At 49.0% G+C, this 26,549-nt stretch overlaps 1 protein-coding gene and 1 long non-coding RNA gene across 2 annotated transcripts; one reads left to right on the forward strand and one right to left on the reverse strand.

The window, feature by feature from the left end:
• The first annotated feature begins 6,373 nt into the window (after nt 1–6,373).
• Nucleotides 6,374–16,964, forward strand: CCNE1 (cyclin E1). The gene is made up of 12 exons (XM_006739182.3): nt 6,374–6,614; nt 7,096–7,147; nt 7,259–7,346; nt 7,565–7,633; nt 11,801–11,946; nt 12,066–12,201; nt 14,363–14,509; nt 15,065–15,160; nt 15,389–15,523; nt 15,635–15,746; nt 15,826–15,983; nt 16,276–16,964. Exons 2-12 carry the CDS (start codon nt 7,125–7,127, stop codon nt 16,396–16,398), a joined length of 1,233 nt encoding a protein of 410 aa, XP_006739245.1. The 5' UTR covers nt 6,374–6,614; nt 7,096–7,124; the 3' UTR covers nt 16,399–16,964.
• A 191-nt stretch (nt 16,965–17,155) lies between these two features.
• On the reverse strand, nt 17,156–22,011 carry LOC145717565 (uncharacterized). Its single transcript, XR_014140883.1, has 3 exons — nt 21,594–22,011; nt 20,381–20,501; nt 17,156–18,998 (listed from the first exon to the last, which is right to left on the reverse strand). It is a non-coding gene; the product is annotated as an uncharacterized LOC145717565 (long non-coding RNA).
• Between the last annotated feature and the right edge of the window lie 4,538 nt (nt 22,012–26,549).

The following is a 26,549-nucleotide window of genomic DNA, read 5'->3' on the forward strand; positions in this document are numbered from 1 at the left end:
TCTTACTCTGACCACAGTGTGACATATTAATTTTAAATAATAGCACATCCACATCATACAGTGAGTGAGTCATTCCTTTTTCAATTCTCTATCACATGTTCTGCTTAATCAAGGAGAAAGGCTCATTTTGAAGCTGAGGGGCTGACACTCAGCTTCTGTCTACTGTTTTTTCATCTCCTTTCCTAAACATTGTGGTAAAATACATGCAACATAAAATGTACCATCTTAACTATTTTTAAGAGTTCAATTCAGTGGCATTATGTACCATTACACTGTTGTATACCCTCTACTACTATCCATCCTCAGAACTTTTTCATCTTGCAAAACTGAAACTCTGTACCCACTAAAAACTCCCCGTTCCCCCCTCCCAACTCTGGCAACCACCCTTCTACTTTCTGTCTCTATGAATCCGACTGCCCTAGTTCCTCATAGAAGTGGAATCACACCGTCATCTCTGGCTTTAAATAGAAGGAGATCAGGCCTCGAGGCCATGGCCTACCTCTTGTCTGTAGCTATAAAACACTTTATTGCTTCCTTTCACTTTTGGGGATGGTGATGTTGGTTTTCCACTTAGGGTAGGGATAGTTGGTTTTCTTTTCAAACAAACAGATTTAAGGAAATAAAACATGTAGTGAAAGGTTGAAGGTGGAGAGGCAATGCACAGAGGAGAAGAGAGGCTGGGAGGTGCAGCAGCCCCAGCCTCGAGCCTGAGGCTCCTTGTGTGGAGCCCTCTGTGACCTCCCTACCAGTCGCACCTGGGCCTCCGCACAAGAATGTGCCCCACTCCGCGTCCCCAGCCTCCTCAGCTTCCCGTCACCATCTGGGAAACACTTTCTGTGCCTCTCACCTTTGCCCCTATCCGTTCACCCACTTATTTATTCAGCAAAGCTTGCTGTCCAGACTCTGCGCTGGCTCTGGGGAATGCTCAGGCCTCTAGGCCTGGCTTAGTCCCAGTCCACCCCCTCCTTAGCGCCTTCTTCTTTCCCTCTTGTTTATGTCATGCTGACCCTCCCTCACCCAAGACCCTCCCTCATCCAAGATCCCACTAGTCAGCTCTGAATTCCTTGGGGGGGAGGGTGGCTCCCAAGGTCAGACAACTACAGTGGCCAGGTTGATAGTAAAGGAGTAGCCATAGGGCGAAGCTGTCTCCCCACCCCCCACCCCCCCACCCCCCCAGAGGTCAGCTGCTTGCTATTGCCCTGAGCGGATGTAGGCCCAGTTTGCCAAGTCATCCTACTGGGGGAGTTGGGAACCCTCCTGTGTACAGGAATTCAATTTCTTTGCTAATATCCTATGGGCCACCGCATCACTTTGTGACCTCTATTCACTCATGTTTGGAGTAAGTCCTGCTCAGGTAATGTCTACTTGCCCCCAGAGGGTGTGAGGTGTTCTTGGGAGTTCCTGGAGGGCAGGGTCAAGGCAGCACACCCCAGGCCCACCAGCGCTTGGTGGGGGGCAGACACGAGGGGCCCCCGAGGCTGCCAAGCTGATTAAGAAGTGGATTCTTATGTGGTTGATGTAAGCAAGTGACTGACGGATGTTGCCAGGGAAGTCAGGATTCCTGGGGAATTGAGACAAAGAGCCAGGCCTGGCACCCGGAGAGCCATGGGCCCGCCAGCCATGCCTGTGTGGATTTACGACCTTACGGAGAAGGCCTGGTGGGTCTAAGCATGCACTGGGAGGCTCTCTGGTGGGCACAAATGGACGGAGTGGGACAGCCCATCACCCTTCCACGCACGCATGACAAGACTCTCCTAGTTGCCAATGACAGGGGACCCAACCTCAACAGGCTAAATACATGAAAATAGTTGGCTCCAGCATCTGGAAAGTTCTTAGTAGCCTGGTCTTGGGCTGGACTGGACCCAGGAGCTCGATGAGTCAGAAGACTGCCTCCCCTTACCTCTGGTGCTGTTGCCCTCAACTCCCAGGACGCCCTCTCTAAGGAAGGTCACCCGGAGTGGCAAGATGGCCTCCTGGTTCCAGACCACCGGAAGTGTTTCGGGTCAGCTTAGCAACTCCAGGAGATATTTATTGGTCCAGCTTAGGTCATGTGCCCACCCCTGAACCAATCACATGGTCAGGAATGTGGTTCTCTGATTGGCCAAGCCTCCCTCCCCATCAAAGTGCAGAGGATAGTGCCTGGAGGAAAATATCCCACAAGGGAGATGCTGAGATGGGGAGGTTTAAGTGAAAGCTGGGAGTACGGTGGTCAGACACAGAACAAAGAACACTTGTGTCTTAGCTCATGCTGAAGGAGAACAGGGCTTGTTGCTGCATAACTGACCCCCGCACCCCCAACCTGATCAGACACTCCAGGTCCCTGAAGTGTCTTCAAATGAGTGTCTGTCCTTGGGATCCCTGAGCTTAGCACAGAATCCATAAATGTCAGCTGCCACCATTGCTCTATCGTATATTAAGTTTAAAGGTCAATTCTAATTTTCATTGGGATTTCTAAACTGATCACAGCCTTCTGTCTGAAGAAGTATGACTGCACTTGCTACCCAGAGTAGGAGAGGGTTATGGGACCACCCATTAGTTTGCCAGTCTCCCCCTTGGAGTCCATAGCAGTGTGAGCTTGTCCTGAACCACAATTTGGGGAGCATGCACTGGGGCCCCGGACTTGGGCTGACCTGGCAAGTCTGTGCAAACAGATTTCCACGGCTGAGAGAGGACAGGAGCCAAGCCCCCGGGGCCTTCCCACACTCAGGTTCCCTGGCACTGGGTCCTGCCTGGCCCCTACCTCACAGCTCACACTGGTACAGCCAGTTTGGCCCCTCTTCTTCTGGGATTCCTGTGTGTAGCCTCACGAGATGCCCCTCCACCACCTCCTTTGGCTCAGCCAAGCAGCCACAGGTGCTCAGCTCTGCCTGATAGTAAGGCCCGTGCCAGCTCGGCTTCCGGTCACAGCCCACACCTTCCCTGATCAACACCCGCCAGCACGCCTTACCTTTCTACAGGTGCCTTTAAGGAATTGCTAAACGTTCTGTACCAGGGGCCCAAGTGCACACAATGGGCCAACACTGTCAGCAGGCAGTTTCCTGGGCCACTGAAGACCTCTTTGTACCTCAGTTTCCTCATCTGTAAAATGAGGGGGCCTCAGGTTAAGGAACCTTATCTGGGAAGGACTTACTTCTTCTTGATCCTTCTATTCTGGCTGCTGTTCTTACCATGTATGAAGCTACGCAAATGCCCCCGAATTTCTTTATAAATAATAATGACTGTTAATACAGGTTGAACACTTACTATGTGCTAGATACTGTTGCAAATGCATTATGGGGATTAATACATTTACTCCTCACAGCAACCCTGGAGGTTAGGATAATTAGAATCACTCCCATTTTACAGATGAGGAAATTGAGGTACAAAGAGGTTAAGGAACTTTCCCGAAGTTTCATTGTGGAGAGAAGGTGATACCCTCCCTACCCAGCAGCTGGTTTTCTAGTTCAATCTACAGTCTTCCTCAAGGCTGAGCCAATGTTTGGACTCTGACCCTGATGCAGGCAGGCATATAATGAAATGAAACCAAACAACCAAAGATGAGCTACCCCAGACAAGTGGTGATCAGTAACTTCCAGAGATTCCAAGCCTTACTGCAGCCTGTTTCCACAGACATATCTTTTCTGTTGCCTCTGCCAAACCCATTCATCCTTCTGGCCTAGATGATGCTTCCACCATGCAGCCTTCTTGACATCCAAGAGTGGTTTGGATGCCCTCTCCTGCCACCACTCCATGTGAAGTTCTAGCCCCCGGAGGTTTCCCATCCCAGCCCTTAGCACTCTGTACCACAATTGTCAATCTACCTCGCTGCCTCCCTTCCAAACTAGAAATTCCCAAGTGGGCAGGGATTACTAAAGTCTTACTTTGTTTTAAATGGTTTTTTTTGAAAAACAATTCTTATATATTTTTTGAAATATAACATATACTCAGTAGAGTGCATAAATCATAAGTGTAGAGCTCAATGAATGTTTATGTACACAACTATGTACTCTGATCAAGATATAAAACACAGGTAGTGCTCAGAAGTTCCCTTGGTTCCCTCCCAGTTATTAACCCTGCCCTAGAAGTAACTGCTGTTCTGACCACGGTCATTATAGTTCTGCCTTTTCTGAAACTTCAGATAAATGGAATGACATAGTAACACTTTTCTGTGTCTGGCTTCTTGTGCTCCCCAGTATGTCTGTGAAATTTATTCATTTTGCTGCATGTTTCAATGGTTTGTCCTTTATATTGTGCAGGATTCCATTGAATGAATATACCAAATTTCTGTATCCACTGTACTGTTGATGAACGTGTCAGCTAGGATACAGAACATCTGGAACTCTCATTCTTTGTTGGTTGGAGTATAAGCTGCTATTACCACTAAGGAAAACTCTGTCTTGTCTATCATTGATAACAATGATATATATTGATATCTGTATATTGACATATATATTGTCTATCATTGTCATATATATCTCATTGATTGAGCGCTTAGCATGTGCCAAGCACTGTACTAAGTCTAAATTACCTCACTTAATCCTCACAATCACCCTAAAAAGTAGATAGTTGCCACCTTTGAAATAGGACCATCGTAGTATCAACATGATAGGATTATCGTGAAGCTGAACTGACGAATACTCTGAAGGACTTAGCCCAAAGCTGCCATTTTGGAAACACTGTTTATGGTTCCTCTTATTGTTATTACTAAAGGCCACAGGGCTGGGAGTTCAGGAACCTGGGTTCCACGCCTCCCTAAGACAACCTGAGCAAGTCATCTCAGCAGCCTTGACCTCAGAGCCTCTGGAAGGTCACATCTGCTAACAGGGACCTCTGGGGATGACACAAGGCATACTCTTCAATAAGTCCCAGGCTCTCACTTCAGGAAGACTGTTATATTGGTGGGCGGGGGACAAAACTGAGACTGTTCATCACGGAAGGTCTTGGGAGTGTTTGGGAGCCCTCTACTACATGCTTCTTCTGCAAGTTTAGTAGAAAAGGCACTTCCAAGTGACACTTGTTCCATATCTGTCTCACTAGCCTGTAAGGTCCACAAGGGCTTGGTCGGTGTATGTTTTTCAAGAATTCACTCCCTTCCCCCAGGCACTATGCCAAGAGCTGGGGGACAGAGCAGTGACCAAGACAGACAAGGTAGGGAGAGGGACACCGAACAAGGAAATGAAGGAGCAAGAGTCTTCTTGTGGCAAGTTCTGTGGAGGAAACACAGCAGGGCAATGAGGTGGAGACAAAGTCCTGGGGAGTAGGGTGCTCCAGATTAAGTGGTCACTGAAGAGCTTGAAGTTCTAAGAAAGGAAGAGCCGCCCGAGGGGGTCATCGCAGGGCACAAGCTCCAAGGCCCCGAGGTGAGAAAGGACAGACAGTGGTGACGAGCTGAGAGTGGAGGGGGTGGAGGGTAGGTCTGAGAGGATATAAAGGCCAGTTCCTGTGGAGCCCTGTACGCCAGGACAGGGAGTGCGAATTTGACCCTGAGTCTGACGTGAGTCACTCTGAAGGCTTTCAGCTAGAGGGGGGGTGCCTGGAATCCCAAGGTCCAAACCGGCTCAGTCTTCTGATGCCCCGGAAAAGTTTGTGGGGGAGGGGCACACAGGAAAGGGGGTGGGCTGTTCCTTGAATGAATGAGTGCACGCTTGGATGGATGGGCGGACGCACGTCCAGAAACAACCACCGTTCCACCGGCTCTCCAGACCCAGGCGGCTGCCAGTGGCACTGGTTGTAGGCCAGCGACTAGGCGCTGTGACCTTAGGCACATCCCGCCCCGACTCACAGCCCGGAACCCTGCGTCTCAGGGGCGGGGAGGACGTGCAAGGAGGGACAGAGCGCGCGCGCGGCAGACCGACGGACGGCGGGTCCTCCCGCGTCGCTCTGCGCGACCCCTGCCAGACCCCGGCCCCGGCCCGAACCCGCGCCGCCTGCAGTGTTTACATTCCACCCGCGCGGGCCATGCGGCCTTTTGCCGCTCCAGCGCCGCTCGGCTCCGCCCACAGAATCCCTCGGCCCGCCCCTCCGCTGCGCTCGCGCCAGACCTCCCCCGCGTGCTGCCCGCCCGGCGCGGCCCCGCCCTCCACCGCGCGCGCCAGCCGGCCTCCCGCGTCCCGCTCCGCGCGGCGCCGCAGCTCGCGCCGCGCAGGCCCCGCCACGGCCCCGGCCCCGCCCCTCCAGCGCGCAGGCCCTGTCACTTAGCCCCGCCCCGCGCAGGCCCCGCCCCGCGCAGGCCCCGCCCCCGGCGGTCTCGAGCGCCTCGGCTGGCCTGCGCGGCGGCGGGGCGGTCCTGAAGCCTGTGGCTGGGCGGGCCCAGGCCCAAGGGCGGCCGCTGAGGGGTTCGGAGCCGGCCGGGGCGGAGCGGAGGGTGGCGGGAGGGTGCGAGGGCGGGCCGGGGGCCGGTTCCGCGCGCAGGGATTTTTAAATGTCCCGCTCTTAGCCGGGCGCAGGAGCAGCCGGCTCGGCCGCCAGCGCGGTGTAGGGGGCAGGCGCGGATCCCGCCACCGCCGCGCGCTCGGCCCGCCGCTGCCTCCCGCCTCCCGCCTCCCGGCTTCCCGCTCGCCTCTGCCTCCTGCCTCCTGCCTCCTGCCCCCGGCCTCGGCTCGTGCCGCCTGCCTGCCGCGGAGAGACGGCTTCGGGTAAGGGCCCTGTCGCGAGCTGCGGGACGGCGCGGCGGCGAGGACTCCCACAGCGCCCGGGTCGGGCCGGGCCGGGGTGGGGGTGGGGCGAGGCCGGGTTGCCGGGTCCCTGAGGCGTCAGCGCGGGGTGCCCCGGTAGGGTGGCTCAGAGACGGACGGGGTGGGGGGAGGGAAGTGTTGAGGGGGAGACTGAGGCAGCCCGGGCCACAAGGGAGGAGATGGCCGGCGGGGATTTCGGGGGCCGTGCGGGCCCCCCCAACCCCGGGTTCGGACCCGGCATCGCAGACTGTTGGCGGCGCCGCGGGTGACAGGCCACCCGGGCCCATCGGCCATTTTCCTGACCGGCCCGGGAGGCTCCCGCCGCCGCCGCCGCCGCCGCCCGCGCGGGAGGGGGAGGGGTGTCCGGGGCAGGCTGGCCGCCCATACCGCCCCCCCCCGCCGCCGGTCGTCTTCACCCCACTGCCCGGTTTGTGTCCCTAAGGCCTGAAACTTGATCTCACGCCCTAAGCCATGCCGAGGGAGAGGAGGGAGAGGTGAGTGGCCCTGTCGCTGTGGGGACGGGAAGGGTATTCAGTGGTGGGGGAGGGGTGAACCCAGATTTGGGGAGAACTCACCCTGACCTCTGTGCCACCCTGGCTTTGCAGGGATGCAAAGGAACGGGACACCATGAAGGAGGAAAGTGGCACAGATGTCTCTGTTCGCTCCAGGAAAAGGAAGGCAAATGTGGCTGTTGTGAGTACAAAGGAGACGGGTTGGGGAGGAGACCCCCCCAAATCTTACCTGGGAACCAGACTGGGCTCTGCCACATGTTTATTGATAGGGGGTTAATGGGAGTGCATTTGGCAGAAATGGTGCCCACAACCTAACCAACTTTTTCTTTCTCTCTCTCTGTTTTTGTCTTTGGACTCTTTGGTGTGTTTCCTTGGGGGGTGGGGGCTGCTTTATATTAGTTTTTGCAGGATCCAGATGAAGAAATTGCAAAACTTGACAGGACTGTGAGAAGCCAGTGCAGCAGTCAGGTGGGTACACTTGCTGATTGGGCCTAGGTGGAGGGCCTCCTGCTCTTTGTGGTTTAGATTGAGTCTCTATCCCCCTTGCCTCCTGCTGAAGGCTTTTTCTCTACCTATGGCCACAGTACATATGGCTGAGCTCTGTGCCCAGCAGTGGCACTGACCTCTGCCAGCCTTGGGACTCCAGGAAGGTCTTGGGTTCCTTGCCAGCACCTTTGAGATTACAAATATGCGCTGATGTCTGGAAGAACCAGAATGGACATCAAATAACTCGGTCCTCTCCTTTTGCCCTTGAGGAAACCCAGACTCAGAGGAAGAAAGTAACCCAGAGTCCTGTGCAAGCCAGGGGTGGAGTCCATCCTAGAGCCCTGTCTCTAGGCTGGCGAACCAGGGGGAGGGCTCCTGACACTCTGGGTAGCTGTGATGATGGGGGTTTGTGTGTGTTCATAAGCAACCATGAATTCTCCCCATTCACACTTCTATTTTTCCATCATGTCATGGTGCTTAAGGACCTCCCACCCCCTTTAGGTCAGGTTTCTAACTTTTTCCCCCTCTGGGGGTTCTCAGCCCATCCAGCAATTACCTACAGTGACTACTGCTGTCTGGGGCTTGACCTGCCCTCAGCCAGAGTATTTGTGGAATATTCTGTGTGATGATATATGTGTCTCAGCACAGTTTTTTTTAAATTGACGAGTCCATTTCTCTGGTCTCTTTGGAATAGAGTTACCACCAAATTTCCTGCATGCTCGTGATATCATTACAACATCAGAAGTTCCCAGCAGAAAAAGCTTGTGTTATCTCTCTACCTCCAGAAACGACTGGAGACTGTAGTTATGGCTCCAGTAGGGGAAGCAGCCGATCTCCAAACTAGCGTGTCAGGCCTTCTGACCCTATCACAGAGAAAAGCTGAGTGGGAATAGTATTTGAGCTGAGGGCAGTGGTCCCAACTAGGTTAGCAATGGGCAGCACATCACTTTGTTGGGCAGTGAGCAACAGCCATAGCAGTTGGTTCTGGAAGAGTGAAGGGCTTTAAAGCAGTAGGTTTGTAGTAATAGTTGTCACTGTACATAAGACCCTAGTAATTAGCATTTCTGGGGAGGTCCATTGAATATTGAACAAGGGGGTTGATAATTTCCTTCTCGTTAGATTTTAGGGAAGGAAATAAGAATTCTTTCTTTCCTTTTCTCTTCTTTAAAATATAAGAAACAAACGAACTTTAAGTAGGGGCATGATAAAATGGATCTCTACTTTGTGAAACTCAAGATTGTTTATTTTGCCAACTGTTTTTGAATTGAAATTTCCGAGTGAGAAAGAAAGGCATCCATATTGACTTCTTAGAGTTTTAGAGTAGTTTCTGTTCTCCAGGATGATTAGAGCGGTGCTAGGGTGACTAAAATGGGGCTGTGGTCCTATCCCTAAACTGTGGACAGTTGATCACTCTGGTATATGAATAAGCATATAATTTCCAACTAGAAGGAATTTTCATAGTGGTTCACAGATTAATGACAACAAATTTCTGCACATTTTGTAGAGCAGATAGCTTGAAAATTGTCCATCTATTTATGGAGGATTCGTTGTCTTATTTCTCTGTGTAGATTCCTGAAGCTAGAATTTTGGGGTAACACAACCTTTTTGCCTATTAATTACACAGAATTTTTCTCAGGAGTTACAGTTCAGCCCAGTACAGTAGCCTTGAGCTACTTGTGGGCATTATCCTAACTCCTTATAACTGCTTCATCAGGACCACAGAGAACCTTTGATTCTTACCTTAGGCCTTTCTTAAGGACAAGAAGACTGCACTTTTATCTAAAATCCATTCAACATAATCTGTTTTGTTGTTTAACTTTTTTTTTTTTTTTAAGATTTTATTTATTTATTTGACAGAGTGAGTGAGAGAGCACAAGCAGGGACAGCAGGAGAAGGAGAGGGAGAAACAGGCTCCCAGCTGAGCAGGGAGCCCGATGCGGGACTCAATCCCAGGACCCTGGGATCATGACCTAAGCCGAAGGCAGATGCTTAACCATCTGAGCCACCCAGGCACCCCTTGTTGTTTAACTTTTTGCATGAGACCCACCTTTTTTATTGAAGTGAATCCTGGGCTTTCATTAGTTACTTCTCAGCACCTGATTTTGCATAGGTAGTTCTATTGTTAATTCATAAGGAGGCAGGGGTGGTTAGAAATAGTCAAAATTGGTCTCTTGCTCTTATCCCTTTCCTTCCTAAAGTCAGATGGATCTGGCTTCCTTTAAAACCCAGTATCTGCTTAAGAGAAAGGGCATAGACTTCATATTGTGCTTCACCCACTGGGTCCTAAAACTTTCCAAACCACATGTCTGTTTGTGGGTCGTCTGGTTTGTCTGTGAACTGCGGGTTGGAAACTGCTGCCATTTTCTCCCCAAGGGCTGCTCTCAGCTCTTTCAGCCATCTGGCTGCAGAGGGTGGCACCCAGCTTCTGCCTTCACAGCTAGAATTCATTCCTGAATGAAGAAACTACTTGAAGCAGTTATGTGACCCTTTTTGCGTCAAGGAAATGCTACCAGCACATGATACTAGAGCTGGAAGGGGAGGTTGCCCTTCTGGAACAGCTGTTGGCAGGAGTTGTCATGGTTAATTTGCATGCCCAATTTTTCGCACCCTGGGTGGAGAAGAGCTTTATCCTGCTTTGCTCTTCTCAGCACACTGAAAGTGCTCTGGCTGCCTCTGAAAGTGGCCGGTGTGCCCTGAGAGCCATTCTCCAGGCAGCACCTGGAGCCCAAGTCCCCACGCTCATTTCTAGTTGTCCCCTTGTCCCTTTTCTTCTCTAGTCAACCTTAATGAGCTGTCTGCCTTAAAAAAAAAGTGCCTAGAATCTCAGACTTCACAGGGTTTCCATGCTGGTGGGATTATTACCTGCCACATTGTCAACAAAATCACTCTTATAATTCAAAAAAATCCATCATAGGCTTCTTTTCAGAGTAGGACGATGAACAGAGCAGCTTGAAAAAGAAAATTTTCTAAATGGCAAAACGACCTTAGTATTTTCCAAATATTGAAAATTGAATAAAATTGAGTGTCTGGAATCTTTAAAAGAAAAGCATATTTGGGGTGGGAGGATGGGTTAGCCTGGTGGTGGGTATTGAGGAGGGCACATTCTGCATGGAGCACTGGGTATTATGCACAAACAATGAATCATGGAACACTTCATCTAAAACTAATGATGTAATGTATGGGGATTAACATAAGAATAAAAAAATAAATAAATAAAAATGTATATGGATAGATAGATATACAAAAAAAAAAAGAAAAGCATATTTGGGTTTGGATTTTTAATGATGGTTTATTCACTTATCAGTTATTTGAGTCATTCTGTGCAAGACTTTGGGGACAGGATTCAAAGATCTTCAGGGGTATCTGGCTTCTATCTCCACAGACTTCTTAGTATATCCTGTGACCATTCCTGGATTTGGTTTTAACTAGGCAGATATTCTTTTTGTTTTGTTTTGAGTTAAGGAATTATGTAATGTATTAGGCTAGTCTTGCAACCAAAAGATGTCACATTTGATGGTTTTTTGTTTTAAGATGGGGAAACTTTAAATATAGATGGTAATCAATTTACATTTTGATCTTTTACACTTGTGAATGTGGAGTGAGCATGTAAATACTTTTATTGGAAATCCTTTCACTTTTAAGAAATTTTAGATTAGTTGTACTTGTTAAAAAAAACAAATCTTTCAGTTGTGACCAAGTAATCCCACAGCATACCTTAGACTAAGTTATGCCCAGTTTCTTACTGAGCTGCAAATGGATTTGTATTGTTGGTGCTGTTGTCGTTTTTTGTAATATAAGAGCTGTTTGCCTTTTGTCTTAACCCCTCCTGGGTCCATCTTACTGCTCAGGTACGTGTTTGAGGGTGACAACGTGGAGGACAAAATGCTACTGACTCTGTAGTTGTCTTAGATATTTACTGCATAGGCTCCTAAACCAGTGACATGTGAAATGAAAACTTGGAGTCATTACTGTGGCTTTTACTTACACGTTCCATCTTCATCTGAATTTAGTCCAGAATATGTATTTGGGCCTAGAGATTACTGCCTAGTGTGAAGACCTTTTCTGTTTTACTGGCTGTTCTATAAATCAATGAATGTAAAAATAGCTGGTTCATATCAAACATTTAAAAATGTGTTTTTTCTTTTACAGCCTTGGGACGGTAATTCTGTGTGTGAAAACCCCTGCTCCTTGATTCCCACACCGGACAAAGAAGAGGATGAGCCGGCATACCCAAGTTCCGCGTGTGGACCGCAGAGTTTCATGCCCTCCAGAGCCTCGCCACTGCCTATACTGAAGTAAGTTGCCTGCCATGTGCCTTCCAGATCTTTTACTCCTTGTGCACAATCTCACCAAGTTAGTGTGGACTCATACTGACACCTACCTTTTGTCTTTCACTTGGCGTTGTTTTTTGTAGCTGGGCAAATAGAGACGAGGTCTGGAAAATCATGCTAAACAAGGAAAAGACATACTTAAGGGATAAGCACTTTATGCAGCGGCACCCTCTCCTGCAGCCTAAGATGCGAGCAATTCTTCTGGATTGGTTAATGGAGGTGAGCTTGAGTCTTCCAGCTGACTGGAAGCATTGACCACTTCTAGCATCATCTGTGCTCTTATGATCTCCTCCTGTGTTTGATCCCATTGACACATTCTGTGTCTCTGAAGCTGTGGTGTATATATTGCTGTTTTGCTTGCATTCTTCCTTAGAAGAATTTCTGAAGTCTCTTTACCTCTTAGACATTTTTAAGTTGGCCTCTAATTTTTTTCTTCAAAGTTCAGATAATTACATATTTTCCACATAACTGTAAATATTGATATTTGTTCTTTGTGAATTAAATTGCTTTTAAATCTATCCAGTAGAATGCAGATAACAGCTATTTGATAGCCACTATCATAAGTTTTCAAAATATATGAACAGGCTTATCTTCAACTGTCAGAAAGCTTACATTGTTCCTTTTTAACTCCTTGGAATCCATTTCTCCTTCCCCACAGAATATCGTCCTAACAGAGTATATTGTTCAAATATTTTATTGGTCACACCGTCAGACTTCTCTGCAACAATTGATCAAAAGAACGAGTATTACAAATGGTGATGGGTAATTGTTAAACATAAAAGGCGATATTGTATGAGCAGTGCATCTCCCTCTGAGAGGAATTGTGGGTGACTCTGTGGTGCCTCGATGAAGGGGCCCTTCCTAGACACGTGGAAGCCTTGGGTGATGAGAAGTAGGCTTTCTTTGTGGTGTCGAAGGAATCTCCGGTAGATCCATTTTATGAAAAAAGGACTTGGGGAAGCCAAGTGTCTCAGTATTCCCTAAAAACAAACTCTGCTGTGTACTCTTTGGAAAGCCTATATTCCAGGGGTATGTGCCCCCCTGTTATGCCCATCCTAGAATCAGATCCCCTGCTGCCACCTCACCATGTATGTGTCTTTGTCAGGCAAGTCATTGAACTTAGAATCTTGGTTTTCTCATCTGCAGTATTTTCTAACAGTATTTTCCTTGCAGAGTTGGTATGGATTAGAAATAGTAGGCAAGAAAAGATAGCTGTTTTTACCATTATTAATTTGTTTTTTCTTTATTGGTCTCTGAAAACGTTAACATTTGCTATACTGAGTTCTTTGGCAGGCCTGCCTGCTTAAAACTACAGGCCTTGCAGTTGCCCACTGCAGGCCCACTATAGCACAGAGCCCTTCTGGGCCCTTGGAGACATTTTATAATTCCTCAAAACATTAGATATGTAGTATACTTTACTCTCCCAGTCTTCAACTCATAAGATGTGACAGAGAAGTTCTATTTTGCATAATGCAGGTGATGCCATATACTTTAAGGAAGGCTTCTCTCTGAAAGTAAATCAAAAAGGTCATATAATACCATTAAAAGGATAGAAAAGAATGGTAACCTTTTTGTCTTCAGTGGAACAAAACTGCAGGCTTGTCTGCAGCAATGCTGTTTCTCAGCCCCGAGCCCAGCCAGGAAGTCTGCGTGCGTGTGGGAAAGGTGGTACTCAGGCTGTGTGCCCAATTGTGAGCTGGGTGACATAGGTCTGAGAGTTTGTTCCTGAGGGGACAGAAGCTCCAGTTTCACTTCTGATCAGATCATAATTGTATTACTTTATAAAAACTGACTTCAAATATACCTCAACTTGGACTTTAGAAATACTCTTTAGTGATTGATGGAATTTTCTCTCAATGTTCTGTTTGTTGTTTCTCCCGTGCCTTTTCTACTTTTTAGCCCCATGAATTGCACTCACACAAGGGAAGGCCTATGTAGGAATGGCAGTTTTATAGGCATAATCAGACATTAGATGGTGGTGATGAGTTGAAGTCTACTATTTCCTTGGTCCTCTTCAGCTCCCTCATGCACATCATTTTACCCACTCTCTCAGCAGTCCTGTGAGGTGGGCAGGGCAGGCATGGTCCTAATTTTAGTTTGAGATTATCATTCACAGTTTTTCCATGAAAATGCTGCTTTAGCAGCCTATGCACATTTGCCCTTACTATTATATAGATCACAGAACACTTAATCCTTCTGAGTTCCAGCTTTGCGCTGTGTTTGTGCTTAGGGACAAGCCAGGTAACCATCCTTTCAGAAAAGCAAAGTTCTCTCTCTTGATTTGGTTATATTGTCCTTCACCAAAACTCATGGCAAGTTGTTTTTTGTCTTTCTTTTTTCCTCAAGTAACTGTTCTAAAACTTACTAAATATTTTTTCAGGTATGCGAAGTCTATAAACTTCACAGAGAGACATTTTACTTGGCACAGGATTTCTTTGATCGGTATATGGCAACACAACAAAATATTGTTAAAACACTTTTACAGCTTATTGGGATTTCATCTTTATTTATTGCTGCCAAACTTGAGGTAAATTATTTTAAAATATTTCTTATGTAGCACATGCTGTTTCTTGAGATCCTCTGAGATTACTGGAATAGGCCAACTGTTTGTCTACATTTTTCTAATTTGAGGTCATCTAAAGTAAAGATACATGCAGAAAGGGCTAGAAATCAACCAAGAAGTGAGAGAAGTAGTGAGTATATAAAATGCTTAGGTTAATGTAGTTACTTTACGCCAAAAAATTGAACTTTGACCCAAGAGGATTTGAATTTTAGTGTGATGAGAAGGGTGGATAGGCCCAACTTTCAAACATGTTGCTGAAGGTATTAAAAAGGTGAAAATTTTAAAAATATCCCCACTGAGTAAAAGCTGTATTTATGTCTTCATTTATTGGTAACGATGGGTGTTTGGTTTCTTTCACAATGAATGCATTTTGACCAGTGGAGTAGCTCCTGTATTTATTCCATGATGTTCCCTCTCTTTCCATGCTAGCATACTAAAAACAGTAATTTTGGATGTACATTGTAAGTTTAAACTGTTAGAGAAATTTGGTAGTCATTTCTCCCTTTTATTTCCTTTTAGGAAATCTATCCTCCAAAGCTACACCAGTTTGCTTATGTTACAGATGGGGCTTGTTCAGGAGAGGAAATTCTTAGCATGGAATTAATCATTATGAAGGTAGGTTACAAGTTAATTTTTCAGTCCTTTTTTTTAAATGCATACATAATATCTTTTCCACATTCAGTTTGAGTGCATCTGACTAGGTGTTCCCCAGCTGGACACATTGTGGCATGGAACGTGGCTGCATTTTGAACTCCTTTGGAGGCCCCAAGGGAGCAGAAGCGTCTGTTTGGTTTTGTTTTTTTCTCAGCCATTGGTCTGACCCTTCTCTCTGTTTTCCCTTAGGCCCTTAAGTGGCACTTAAGTCCCCTAACCATTGTGTCCTGGCTGAATGTATATATGCAGGTGGCATATCTAAATGACTTATATGAAGTGCTCCTGCCACAGTATCCCCAGCAAATCTTCATACACATCGCAGAGGTGAGTGGCTCTGTTACCTCTGGGGGGTCTACCTACCCCACCAGGAGACCGAGGAACTCTAGAAGGGATAGACGTTGGCCTCCTGCTTCAGTGTTCTTTTCTCCTCCACAGCTTTTAGATCTTTGTGTCCTGGATGTTGGCTGCTTAGAATTTCCCTATGGTGTACTTGCTGCTTCTGCCTTGTATCATTTCTCTTCATCTGAATTAATGCAAAAGGTTTCAGGTACGTTGGCTTTCCGGTCCATTCACAAGGTGTATTAAACTTACAAACCGATGGAGCCTAAAATTTATTTTCATTGCAGGGTATCAGTGGTGTGATATAGAGAAGTGTGTCAAGTGGATGGTTCCATTTGCCATGGTTATAAGGGAGACAGGGAGCTCAAAACTTAAGCACTTCAGGGGAGTTCCTGCTGAAGATGCGCACAACATCCAGACCCATATAAACAGCTTGGATTTGCTGGTGAGTCGTGTTCCTCGTTTCTCAGATAAATTCCTAAAACTGCCTGAGTAGCCTCTTCACTCCTCTTCAGGCAGGCTCCCGATATCCTAGAAAGACTCCAATTCTTATAATTCCTTTGAAAAAGAAAAATTGTGCTCAATAGATGCGATGTCTAAATAGCACACAGACCAGCGACTTCAGATTGTTCTTTGCTGTTTCGTTGCCCTCACCTCCACAGAAAGGAGCACACAGGCCACGAAGCCCAAAGGATGCATTCTTCCATTTTAACATTTCTCGCTTTTATTCTTACCAGGACAAAGCCCAAGCAAAGAAAGCCATATTGTCTGAACAAAATAGGATTTCTCCTCTCCCCACCGGGGTCCTCACCCCCCCACAGAGCAGTAAGAAGCAGAGCAGTGAGCAGGGGACCGCGTGACCACATCAGCATCCTCCACCAAAGACAGCTGTGCAGAAGTGCCCGCTCCAAGTTCCCTGCTGCACACTGGGGCGGAGGCGCGCGTTAGCTTTTACAGATATGTCAGCAGAAGAGCATGTCTCTTCTGCGACCGAAGTGTTTCTGTGGATGGCATTGGACAGGGACAAGTGTTTTTTATTGAATGCTTAGATTTTTTGAAATAAGTGGGTCGAGTACACCAGCCACCTCCAGAACACCAATGAGTGCTCCAGATGCTGCTAAGGAGGGTGATACTTGACTTGATTGACTGTTCACACACGGAACAAAGGCTTGAAGTTGCGGAGTGCCACGTTGCTGTGGGCTCCCCTCGGGTGTGCTGGGTTGTGTCGTATTGAGGGGAACAGGTGGTTGTGAGCATTGTGATGTGGAGCCCACAACCAGCTGTGCTGGGGGCCTGCCCTTTTCACACTATCAGTTGACAATGTACAATGCCTTTTATGAACTGTTATTTTGTTATTTTGTAAGTGCTGCTACGTCTGTCCGTTTTTTTAATAAAGATAACACTGTCTTTGAGACAGCTCGTTTTATGAGCTATGTGTGATCATTTAAGTTAGAAGTCATCTTTGAGTGTGGCTGCATCGAGTTCTCTTTCTTTAACTTCGTACTTTTCAGGCAAATATATTTAGAAGAAGACTTTCGAAGTGAGCTTTAGGTACAGCCACGAATGCCTGCCAAGGGCCACGTGAGGTGGGAATGAGGCTTCGATTTGGCATTTCTCCCCCTTTCTTGCAGGCCTGCACAGTGGCTGCTCAGGTGGGGCTCCCCGGCTGGCGGTGACAGTACTGGGGAGCGCATGTCTGCAGCCAAGAGGATTCTTAGGTATGATGTCCGCCCCACAACAGGCCAGAGGTCATAAAGCATCTGTAGTAAGTGGTACTCAACACCCTTTTCGTCCTTACCCAAATCTCAACCTAAAGAACTTCTGCTGGGAGAACTTGTTAACATAATGTAGTAGCCTAAAACTATACTTTGAAGAAGAAAATGTAAAATAAAATACGTAGCTCAAGGCCAGATGTCCGTGCACGGTCTGTTCCCTGACCACTGATGGAGTCACCAAGTGCCTTGCTCATGGAGGAAGTCCCTGTCCACTTTAAGGCCTAATGTGTATAGTTTCCGATGCATTTCGTTGAGCATTCTCTTCGTGGTGGTCTTGTGTGTTGCACTTCCTTGCACCGCTTCGGGGTATGTTATGGGTTCAGAAAAAGGGAGGGTGAATGAGCAAACAAACCCACTTATTTTCAACTTGGTATTTTATCTCATTTTGCAAAACCCTGTCTGAAGTAGAAAAACAGCCATTTTAAAATCTGTATCATGCTTATATGAAGTCGGAGAGAGACCCTACTTCTCCACGTTGTGATGTGATAGTTCTGGCAAGTTTTAATATGGTTTCCAAATAAATGCATTATAAATCTACATGTCCTGGTATTTAGTCAGATGGTACTTCGAGCTAATTATTTCCTCATCTCAGGCAGAGATGCTCCCACCTTAAAAAGCAGTGCATTTTTAAAGTTGACCATTCGTAAGTGGCTTGTTGGAAAAATCCTAAAAGTGGTTAATTTACATTTGGCATTTTCTATGCAAAACATGGCACTGAAAACATTTCTATTTTCAAAGCTTTGGATAAGTTTTAGGGCTTGACAGGGGAGGTGACACTGGTCTGAACACACGTTGAGGCAGGTACTAACTACTTCATGGACGTGTGGCCCACACATTGTCGCAGAGCGTTACTGGGGCCGCTGAAATGAGAAAGCCTTATAAGCAAATTCAAGAGTGCCGCGTTTCTGGACATCAGGATTTTGCTTTTGTTTTTATTAAATGGCAGCGTTGCCATGGGCAGCTCTGAATCACCTGTGCTAACAAAGGGTGCGTCCTGGGTGGGTAAGTGAAATCCACAGGAGTCGATATTTTCTGTAGCTCTGCCAGAAACCCTAAGAGCAACTAGTAAGTAACATCACATTTCCCTGCTTTAAGGAGCTCCTCCCTTTGCTAGTAGTCAGCACAGACTTTGGTCCCTCACCGGTTGGCTCTGCGTACCCATTTGCCAAATCATTTTTGTTCTGCCATTCAGCTAAAACCGGCTGAGGCCGGGGGATGCCAAACAGACATGGGGGTGAAAATGGCAGCTCTGGTCAACCTGGATGAGCAAACGCTCTGAGGCAGAGGTGGTGAGCAGGGGGACCCAGAGAAGGAGGTGACGTGGCCCCTTAGTCTGACTTCCTTGTGTTAGAGGAGAAACTAAGAGTAACTTATTGACCAACCATGAGGGCTGATTGGATTGTGGTAGAGCAAACCACATCCTCATGTCACGCCCCAGCTCACAGTTCAGTCACCAGACCTCCCCAGAGTTGCTCTGGTTGTCCCTGTCCCCTGTGCCGAAGAAAGAAAACACTGGTCTTCAGGTAGTGGGTGTGGAAGTCCTTCCAGCGCCATCTTCCCTGTGTGGACCTCGGACAGCTCATTGCTGCGTGGATTTCACACCAAGTGGATAAATGATGCTAAGGTTCACGTGGACTCTTAAGTTCCTAAAGGCTGATAAGTAAAGCCGTTGAGTCCTTGAAGATCTGGAGCATAGACAGTGCAAGATAGACTGAGCACAAACGAGACTGGAGTCTATTTGGGCAAAATTAGGCTCTAGCTCAGAGCAGGGTTGGCAAGAGAGATCAAATCTGATAATGTCTAGTCATATTTACCCAACCGTGCATTTTCTTACTGCATGTTCAACATTTTGAAATTCAAATCACATTTATACCTTGGATATTGTTAGAAGACTATTTTTATCCCTGCTGTAATCATCTAATTTGCTGATTACAGGTCTCAATTGCCACAGAGAACTCAATTTTTGAAAGAATTGTCCTGTTTGATCAAATATGTTATTCAAGCAATGCCACCATTTGTTGCACAAGGTTACCTGCCAGGCAGAGCTAACCAGAAGTAATAGCATTAGAAGCCTGTACTTAAAATCAAGCATTAGCTAATCTGCCTGCGACAATAGAGTCTTAAATATAATTTGCTGCAGATACTTCAGTTCCTGCACTGACAGACAATTGCGTTTTGTATTCAATGAGCATAGATTTTTTTCCTACCTCATCCCAATTCCAGATTTAGTTCCCAAAGACTCTAATGTGCTCAGTTTCACAGGCTTACCAGGTACTATTTCCCAGGAGCTTCAGACGGGAGGGCAATGCTGTCCTGCATGGAATAAGGACTCCCTCTGCACCTCACCCCCCGCCTGTCCTTTCAATCATTTTTCCCGACCAATGTCAATTCCAAAAATTGTGTAGCAGCTGACTGCAGTGATTTCTGGTCTGATGCTGGCTTCCCCGGTGTGGTGCGCGGGGTGCCCTCTGTCGTGAGCCCCTGAGCCCTGCTGTGCCCTGGGCACCACCAGGACTTGAGACCAAAGCACGCGGGATGCGATCCTAGAGCTCAGGTGAGTAGGTCTGGAACTCCGGGAGCATGGGGGCCTGGGAAGGGCCTGGAGCAGGGCTGCCATGCCTGTTTGAGAGGGCCCGCCCCCCCCAGCCAATGAAGAGGGGTCACGGTCACGAGTCAGCGGAGGAAGCAGGAGATGATGCAGCGGAGGTGACAGAGGCCACGTCACAATGGGCTTTTACGCATCAGGCTGGACACAGGCCCGATGTCCCTGGCAGCAGGGAGCTGGTGTTTGTGAAGGGGACAATGATGGGCTCAGAGCTACGTCTGGAGGCAGAAGTTGAAGAAACAAGCCCTGAGTTCTGCCTCTCAGGGTCCCGGGAAAAGGACTGTGCTCTCCATGCATCAGTGATTTCTAAATGGCCCTGCCTCAGTGACTGCCCCCCTTTCCTTTCAGGCCACAGCAACTTCTACGCCTGCACCCCTGCCCGTCAGCCCATCCACAGTCAGCTAGACCCTCACCTCCTGCAGGAGAGCACCCCTGTCTGTCCCACACCCATGTCCCCAGTACCTCCTGTGTGAGGGGAGCCTCCACCGGCGCACGTCCTCACCCCAACGCACGCACTTTGCCATCTTCTAGGGAAACTGCTTACTTCACTTCCCGTTGTTAATACTCTTAGGAAAAATGGTCACTGGCGATACACAATACACGTAGGAAAGCCACTCAATTCACAAGTCATCAGCGAGATCAGTTCACACGCATCCGACAGGCAAACATGTTCAAGTGCAGAAAGCAATACGATGACTTACCTGGAGACCCATCCCCAGTTTCACATTTTTTTAAAGGAATACAACATTAAAGATGTCACTGAAGGGCCCCCTGGTCTCCCTCCCCCCATCCCATCGTCTTTCTTTCCTCCTCAGAGTTAACAATCACCCCAAGGTCAGTGTGGATGATTCCCACACATATTTTTAGACTTTTATCATTTACATTTGGCTCCATAAGCAATAGACTTACAGAAACACTACTCTGGGTGTCTTAAAAATCCACACCAGTGGCATCGAACCTTACCTATAATAGTACCACTTCCTATTCTCTTTCAACCTTATTTTCAAGATTTACCCACGTGGAAGCATGGAGGGTTGGATTTATTTATTTTTAACTGTGATAGAGTTTTCTCTTGTGTGACTATCCCCAATGTATACAGTCCCTCCCAGGCTGGCCCACGAGTAGGTCAGCAATGCCATCACCGTCACCGACGACGCTGCAATGAACATCTTGCACACGCATGTGCCACGCATGGGGGTTCCTCTGGGGCACATTCCCAGACCTGGAGCCGCCGTGTCAAAGGGCATGTGCCCCTGCAACTTTACTAGATGTGGTCAGCTAATTCCCCGAATTATGCCGATCGATCCTCCCAGCCTGGGAGTGTGAGCGAGCCTGCCTTCCCACGGCTGCTCCAGCACTTGCTACAGCCATCTTTTCTTCCCGTGAAAATTGCTATTATTTAACTTCCTTGGTTTTTCTCTGATTATGGAAGCAGAACATATGTGATATGATAAATTAGACTTCTACGGACATGTACAACAGAGAAAGTGAAAATCCCCCAGAGGTGCCATCCTTAACAGTTTTGGTGTTAAAATAGTGTATGTGGCTCCAGAACCTTTGCTATGCATACACGAACATACGAATACACAAAACATTTGCTGGTTTTTGTACAGGGCTATTTCATCCAATTACCTCTCTTAAGTCGTTTAAAATGGACATACCCATGCAAACTCACCCCCTCTCGTTTTTCTTTTTCAGTGATTGCTTGCCAATTGATTTCATTGCTTAGCACATCATTTCAGGGCCTGGCACATGATAGGCACTTATTAAATATTCACTCCCTGAATGAACAGGGAAATGGATTGATTCTTACATGTGTAGTCACTTTCATTAAATTTCGTACTCTTCCATGCCCAGAAGAATACACGCTATCTTCCACTTGCAAAAGACCACATTCCGACTGAAAAGCAAGACCTGAACAGAAATGAATCAGACTTCTGCTGTTCTAGCGTTTCTTCTGGGCAAAGGAGCCACATGCCATTGAATTCCAGTTCCTGGAGGGGTCACAAGGGTGGAATGACATACAAAAGCTCCAGTGCATCATCAGACAGAGAGCTAGACAGACAAATCCATTCCCCCAGTCATCCAGAAAGTTCTCCGCGCCCCTCTTGCTAAGCACCTCCCCAAGTTATACCTTGTTGTAGACAAGCAACGAGCAATCCGTCATCGTGAGAGATGATGACTTGGTCTGAAGCCCCCTCCCCACTGCCCGAACTTCTCTGTCCTCCATCCCTCCCCGACTCTGCACGGGGTCCCTGTGGCCCTCGGGGTAGAAACAGAGGCTGCCAATCTGGGCTGTGGGGCTGGTGCTGCCGTGCGGGGTTCTGTGTGTTTGGGCTGCAAAGAAGTTTTGAAACATTTGAGCCGACATGTAAAACTTGGGAGAGCTCATATAGGCTTGTGGCTCCCAGCCCCTGGCAGCCTGGCTGGCAGGGCCCACAGCATACAGAGCACCAGAGTCCCCACCGCCCCCGCCCCTGGCCCGGGAATCCCTGCTGTTGATCCTCACCTACACGCTGCCAACCTCCCAGGGAAGATAAATAGCTGGGGCCCCTAACTCTATCAAAAGCAAGAAAACAGTACAGATGAAGAAAGCAGAAAGGTCCAAGGAGAGTGGCACAGAGAGCAGGCTCTTTGAGCATGTTTAAGACCAGGACAAACATCTTGGTGTCCAAAGACATGTTCTTTACCTGTGGGTCTCCCACAGGCGATGGAGATTCAGATTCCTGGATTTTCGGGAGAGTCTCGGCTCTCACCCCGAGGGCTGTGGGGCTTTCAGCTCATCACTGACCTACTTGGGGCTTCAGACTCCTCATCTGCTCAGTGGGCGGGAGGCCACAGTGTGTTCTCTCAGTGTAAGCGCAGGCTCTCAGGGGTTAAGAGTGGCTTTCTGTTTCTCTTCAAACGCTGGTCTTCCAGGTGGTGATGAAAGACTGGGTTGGGGTGTTTTTAGGTTTGCAGTACACTTCAGGGAACTTCCCTGCTTCCTGTCATGCAAAGGAGGTTTCATTTCTCTCGACATCAAGGGTGGGCGGGGGGCCAGGGCGACAGTGCGCAGGGCAGAGGGCAGGCCCGCAAGCAGGTGGGCTGGAGGCCGGCCAGGGGCTGAGGGCTGCCCCACCTCCCCCGGGGTCCGCCAGGCGGCCTGCTGACCCTCAGGGTGACCTTTGACACTCAGCCCATCTAGGGCATGTCAAGGCCAGAGGTGGGGCAAGTGTGATTCCAGGGCTGCTTCCAGAAAATGCCCCCACCCCCGACAGCGAGGGACCTGGCCCTGCAGGGTGGCCCTCGACAGGGTCCCGGTGGGAGGGAGCTCGGGCTCGGCTTTGTTCTTCCTTGAATGGAACCTGTGATGTACTGCTAGAAAATGCTCTACTTCTGCCCTGGGAGGGAGAGAACGGAGGCATCAGAAGACAAATTGCAGCAGAAGAAGATGAGTTTCCAGATCCTGGGAGTGATTTTCTGCACCGTTCATTTTAGTGTCGTCCAGGGCAGTGGAAGGAGAGGGCTCGTCTGTGGACAAGATAGATGCAGATGCCAATAAAGAATTCATGGGAGCACAAAAGGCGGGCTGGGGGGGTTTTATTAATTATACTTCTTTTATCCTCGTAACAATGGCATGTCAGTAATCTACACTGAATGTGCCCAATTGATGCTAATGATTTCATCCTTTTGTTTCTGTGTTAAAAAAAAAAAAGAAAAGGTCTGTCTGCCCCAGCGAGTCAGCCCCAGAGTGAGTCTGGAGCCCAGCAGGGCCTGGGGAGCCCTCCTCTGGGCCCCTTGCCCTGTCCTCTCGGTACCCGGGCAATGCCAAGGGCACCAGCAGTGGCCGTTTGCCATGTTCCCAGGCCCCGCGGCCCTCCTGCTGCTTTGCCATAACCCGGTGCACGGGTACTCTCTCTGACGTGGGTGGCAGGGCAGTGTGTGTGGGAGTGTGCGTTTGGAGCAGTGGTTCAGAGCCAAGGACCCCTCTTGGTGCGCTGGAAATCACATTCCTCACCCAAGGGTTCTTTTTGAAGAAAGAAAAAATACAGCTTATGCATTGCTTTCTTCCCACAGTCCCTGTCTATTGGTATTGGGTTTCATGATTTGGCATAAGCTGGGGAAAGGAGTGTGTGTTGGAGCACAGCGATGACTAAAAGAGCCACAGAGCATTCCCCTCCCCGCACCGCCACCCCCCCCAGGTCTATCATCACCCTCCCCGCCAGAGCCCGGGAGGAGAGGTCAGGAATGGCACCGAAGTTTCCAAACGGAGATGTGCTGAACCTCAGGGTCCTCTCCTTCTCCCCGGTGCCACCCCATCGTGGGCTGCCGCACATCTGGCCCAGGACGGGCCCAAGGATAGCATCCAGGCCAGAAACAATGTTTCCTATTACAAATTAACCAGACAAATGTGCCCACCTGATGTTTAGGCTGCTGTTGGAGACTAACCTGACTCGCACAGGATGTGCGGGGCGGTGCACAATCTGTGAGCAGCCGGGAGCTAAAATGAGAGCCTCATGCTAGGACTCTCAGCTGAAAAGGCTTCCAGAGTGGGGTTTGGATGACCCTCCTGCCCCCCTTTTCACATTGACACCCCTCCCCACTATAGCCCTGGTTTGTGGGAAGGTCCTAGAGGGGAGCCCAATGTGGCCAGCTCCACCTGCTGCTTCAGCTTGGACAGGAAAGTTCTGGAATTTCCATGCAGGGGGATCATGGTGTCCTGCGGCTGACGATGGGGGCCGTGGGCATATCCAAGGATGCGTGTGCCGCTGCAGGCTCATGGAGGTCGTTTGGGAGGAACAGGCAACAACTGAGGGGGTCAGAGCTCCTCCCGGTCGCCGCTGACATTGCCCGCGTCCTTCTACCCCTGGCTTCCTCCCCTCTGGACGGCCTCCGGGCAGGCAGTGGGAGCCCGTGTGCTCAGCTGGCGCTCCGGGCCCCCCCAGGCAGCCTTGGTAACACCAGTGTGGAGAAGAGTGACCGTCGCTGTGGGGGTTGACGATGCCCTGGTGGAGGGCCCCACGTGCTCGCTCACCTCGAACAGCTGCTGGACCCTGGCACGCGCTGTCGCTATGAGTCTCAGCACTGCCGCCCCAGCTCGGGGAGAAAGTCTCAGCGTGACAGCCTGCAAAGTAATCCTACATTTGAATTTCATCTACAAATCTGGGTTCCTCCAGACAAGCTCAAACCTGCACAGATGGCCCCTCACACCAAAAAGTAAAAATAACAAAGCTTGCGATTCCGGGCCTCCCTTTTTCTCTGGGCAGATGTGCCGCCGCACATTTCAGGATCCTGTGTATTCTCACTCATCCCTTCTGGTGTGCTGGGGGCAGGGAGCAGCCATGGCCCCTCAGGGGGTGTTCCTGGAAGCATTTCTGGGGTGCCTGAGCCTTTGGAGTGGCACAAAGGGGTACGGGGCAAGGGAGTTAGGGTGAAAGCCCATCCTTCACTCCACTGCCCAAGGCTGGCCATACCGCCATCCACGAGATGGTCCAGGGAAGAACTGAGGGGTTGGAGCAAGGCCTCAGGTAAAGTCATCAGTAAAAGTGCGGACAAGGGGCTGTCGTGCATGCCAAGGGCAGGGGCAGGGTGGAAGAGAGGAAGCTCTGGGAGTTCCTGATTTTCTGAACCCCTCCATAACCCCAACTAGACACAGGGGTTTTGATGACTCATTAATTCTCTCCCCCATTGTTTGTCAAGAGCCTCTATGGCTGGCCCTGAGGTACAGTTAGGGACAAGACAGACCCAGGGAGCGCTGGCCCAGAGAATATTCAGTCAAGGGCATCTGTGGGCTCGGAGGCTATGGATTCATTGGTCAGGAAGGCCAGCACAGGAGACTGAGAGAGACCAGAGGAGGCAGGAGCTCCCTGCCAGAGACACTCTCCAGATTACTGCAGCTCAGATCCACCTCTGATAAGCCATGTGGCCTGGAGCCCCCAAGTCTCAGCCTTCTCATCCAGAAATAAGATGGCCAGATGACATAAGATGTTTAGCTGCAAGTGAAACACAATTCAAACAGGAGAAACAAGGAATTCATGGATACTTTTGTCTGGATAGCCCAGGGGCACACATAGCTTCAGGTATGGCTGGATCTGGGTGTTTGTATGCTATCGCCAGGAATCTTTCTCTCCCTTGCTCAGCTCTGCTTTGTTTTCTGTTGACCTCCTCCTCCAGGTGACACCTGCCAGTAACTCCAGGCTGATATTCCTACCAGCAAGCACCTCCTTCCCAGAACCTCTAGCCAGAGTGCTGAGGATGATACTCATTGGTCCAGTATGGGTCACATGACCATGTCTTCTCTAATCACTGCGGCCTGAGGGATGCAGGGCTCTGACTGGCCAAGCAGGGCCAGGCCCTGGGGCAGGGTTGGAGTCAGCCCCATCTGAACTAGCTGGCTCTGTAAAAGAAGCAAAGGGATGCTGTTCTGAGAAAGCAGCAAATACAGAAACAAACAACAGAAACCCTCTGAAACAATGGTTGACAGCAAAGATCTGAAGCTGCTGCAAAAATCCCACTTCCAACAACAGGATCCTTCTTGCTGCAGGTGTGTGGCCACTGCCTGTCCCAGGCCCAGGATGCAGGGAAGGTTCCGGACACCCCTGTGAGGAAGCCTGCCCCAACACCTGGCCTCAGGGGTGGCAGCCACACA

This window comes from Leptonychotes weddellii, chromosome 16 (assembly GCF_054177405.1).
Source record: "Leptonychotes weddellii isolate Sample4059 chromosome 16, ASM5417740v2, whole genome shotgun sequence".
NCBI classification, from domain to species: Eukaryota; Metazoa; Chordata; class Mammalia; order Carnivora; family Phocidae; genus Leptonychotes; species Leptonychotes weddellii.

Excerpts from the sequence above, each read along its gene's own strand:
- CCNE1 (XM_006739182.3), top strand. The coding sequence starts at position 7,125 with ATGCCGAGGGAGAGGAGGGAGAG. Across the intron at positions 7,148-7,258 it reads CCGAGGGAGAGGAGGGAGAG|GGATGCAAAGGAACGGGACA; the intron begins GTGAGTGGCCCT and ends CTGGCTTTGCAG. Across the intron at positions 15,984-16,275 it reads TAAACAGCTTGGATTTGCTG|GACAAAGCCCAAGCAAAGAA; the intron begins GTGAGTCGTGTT and ends TATTCTTACCAG.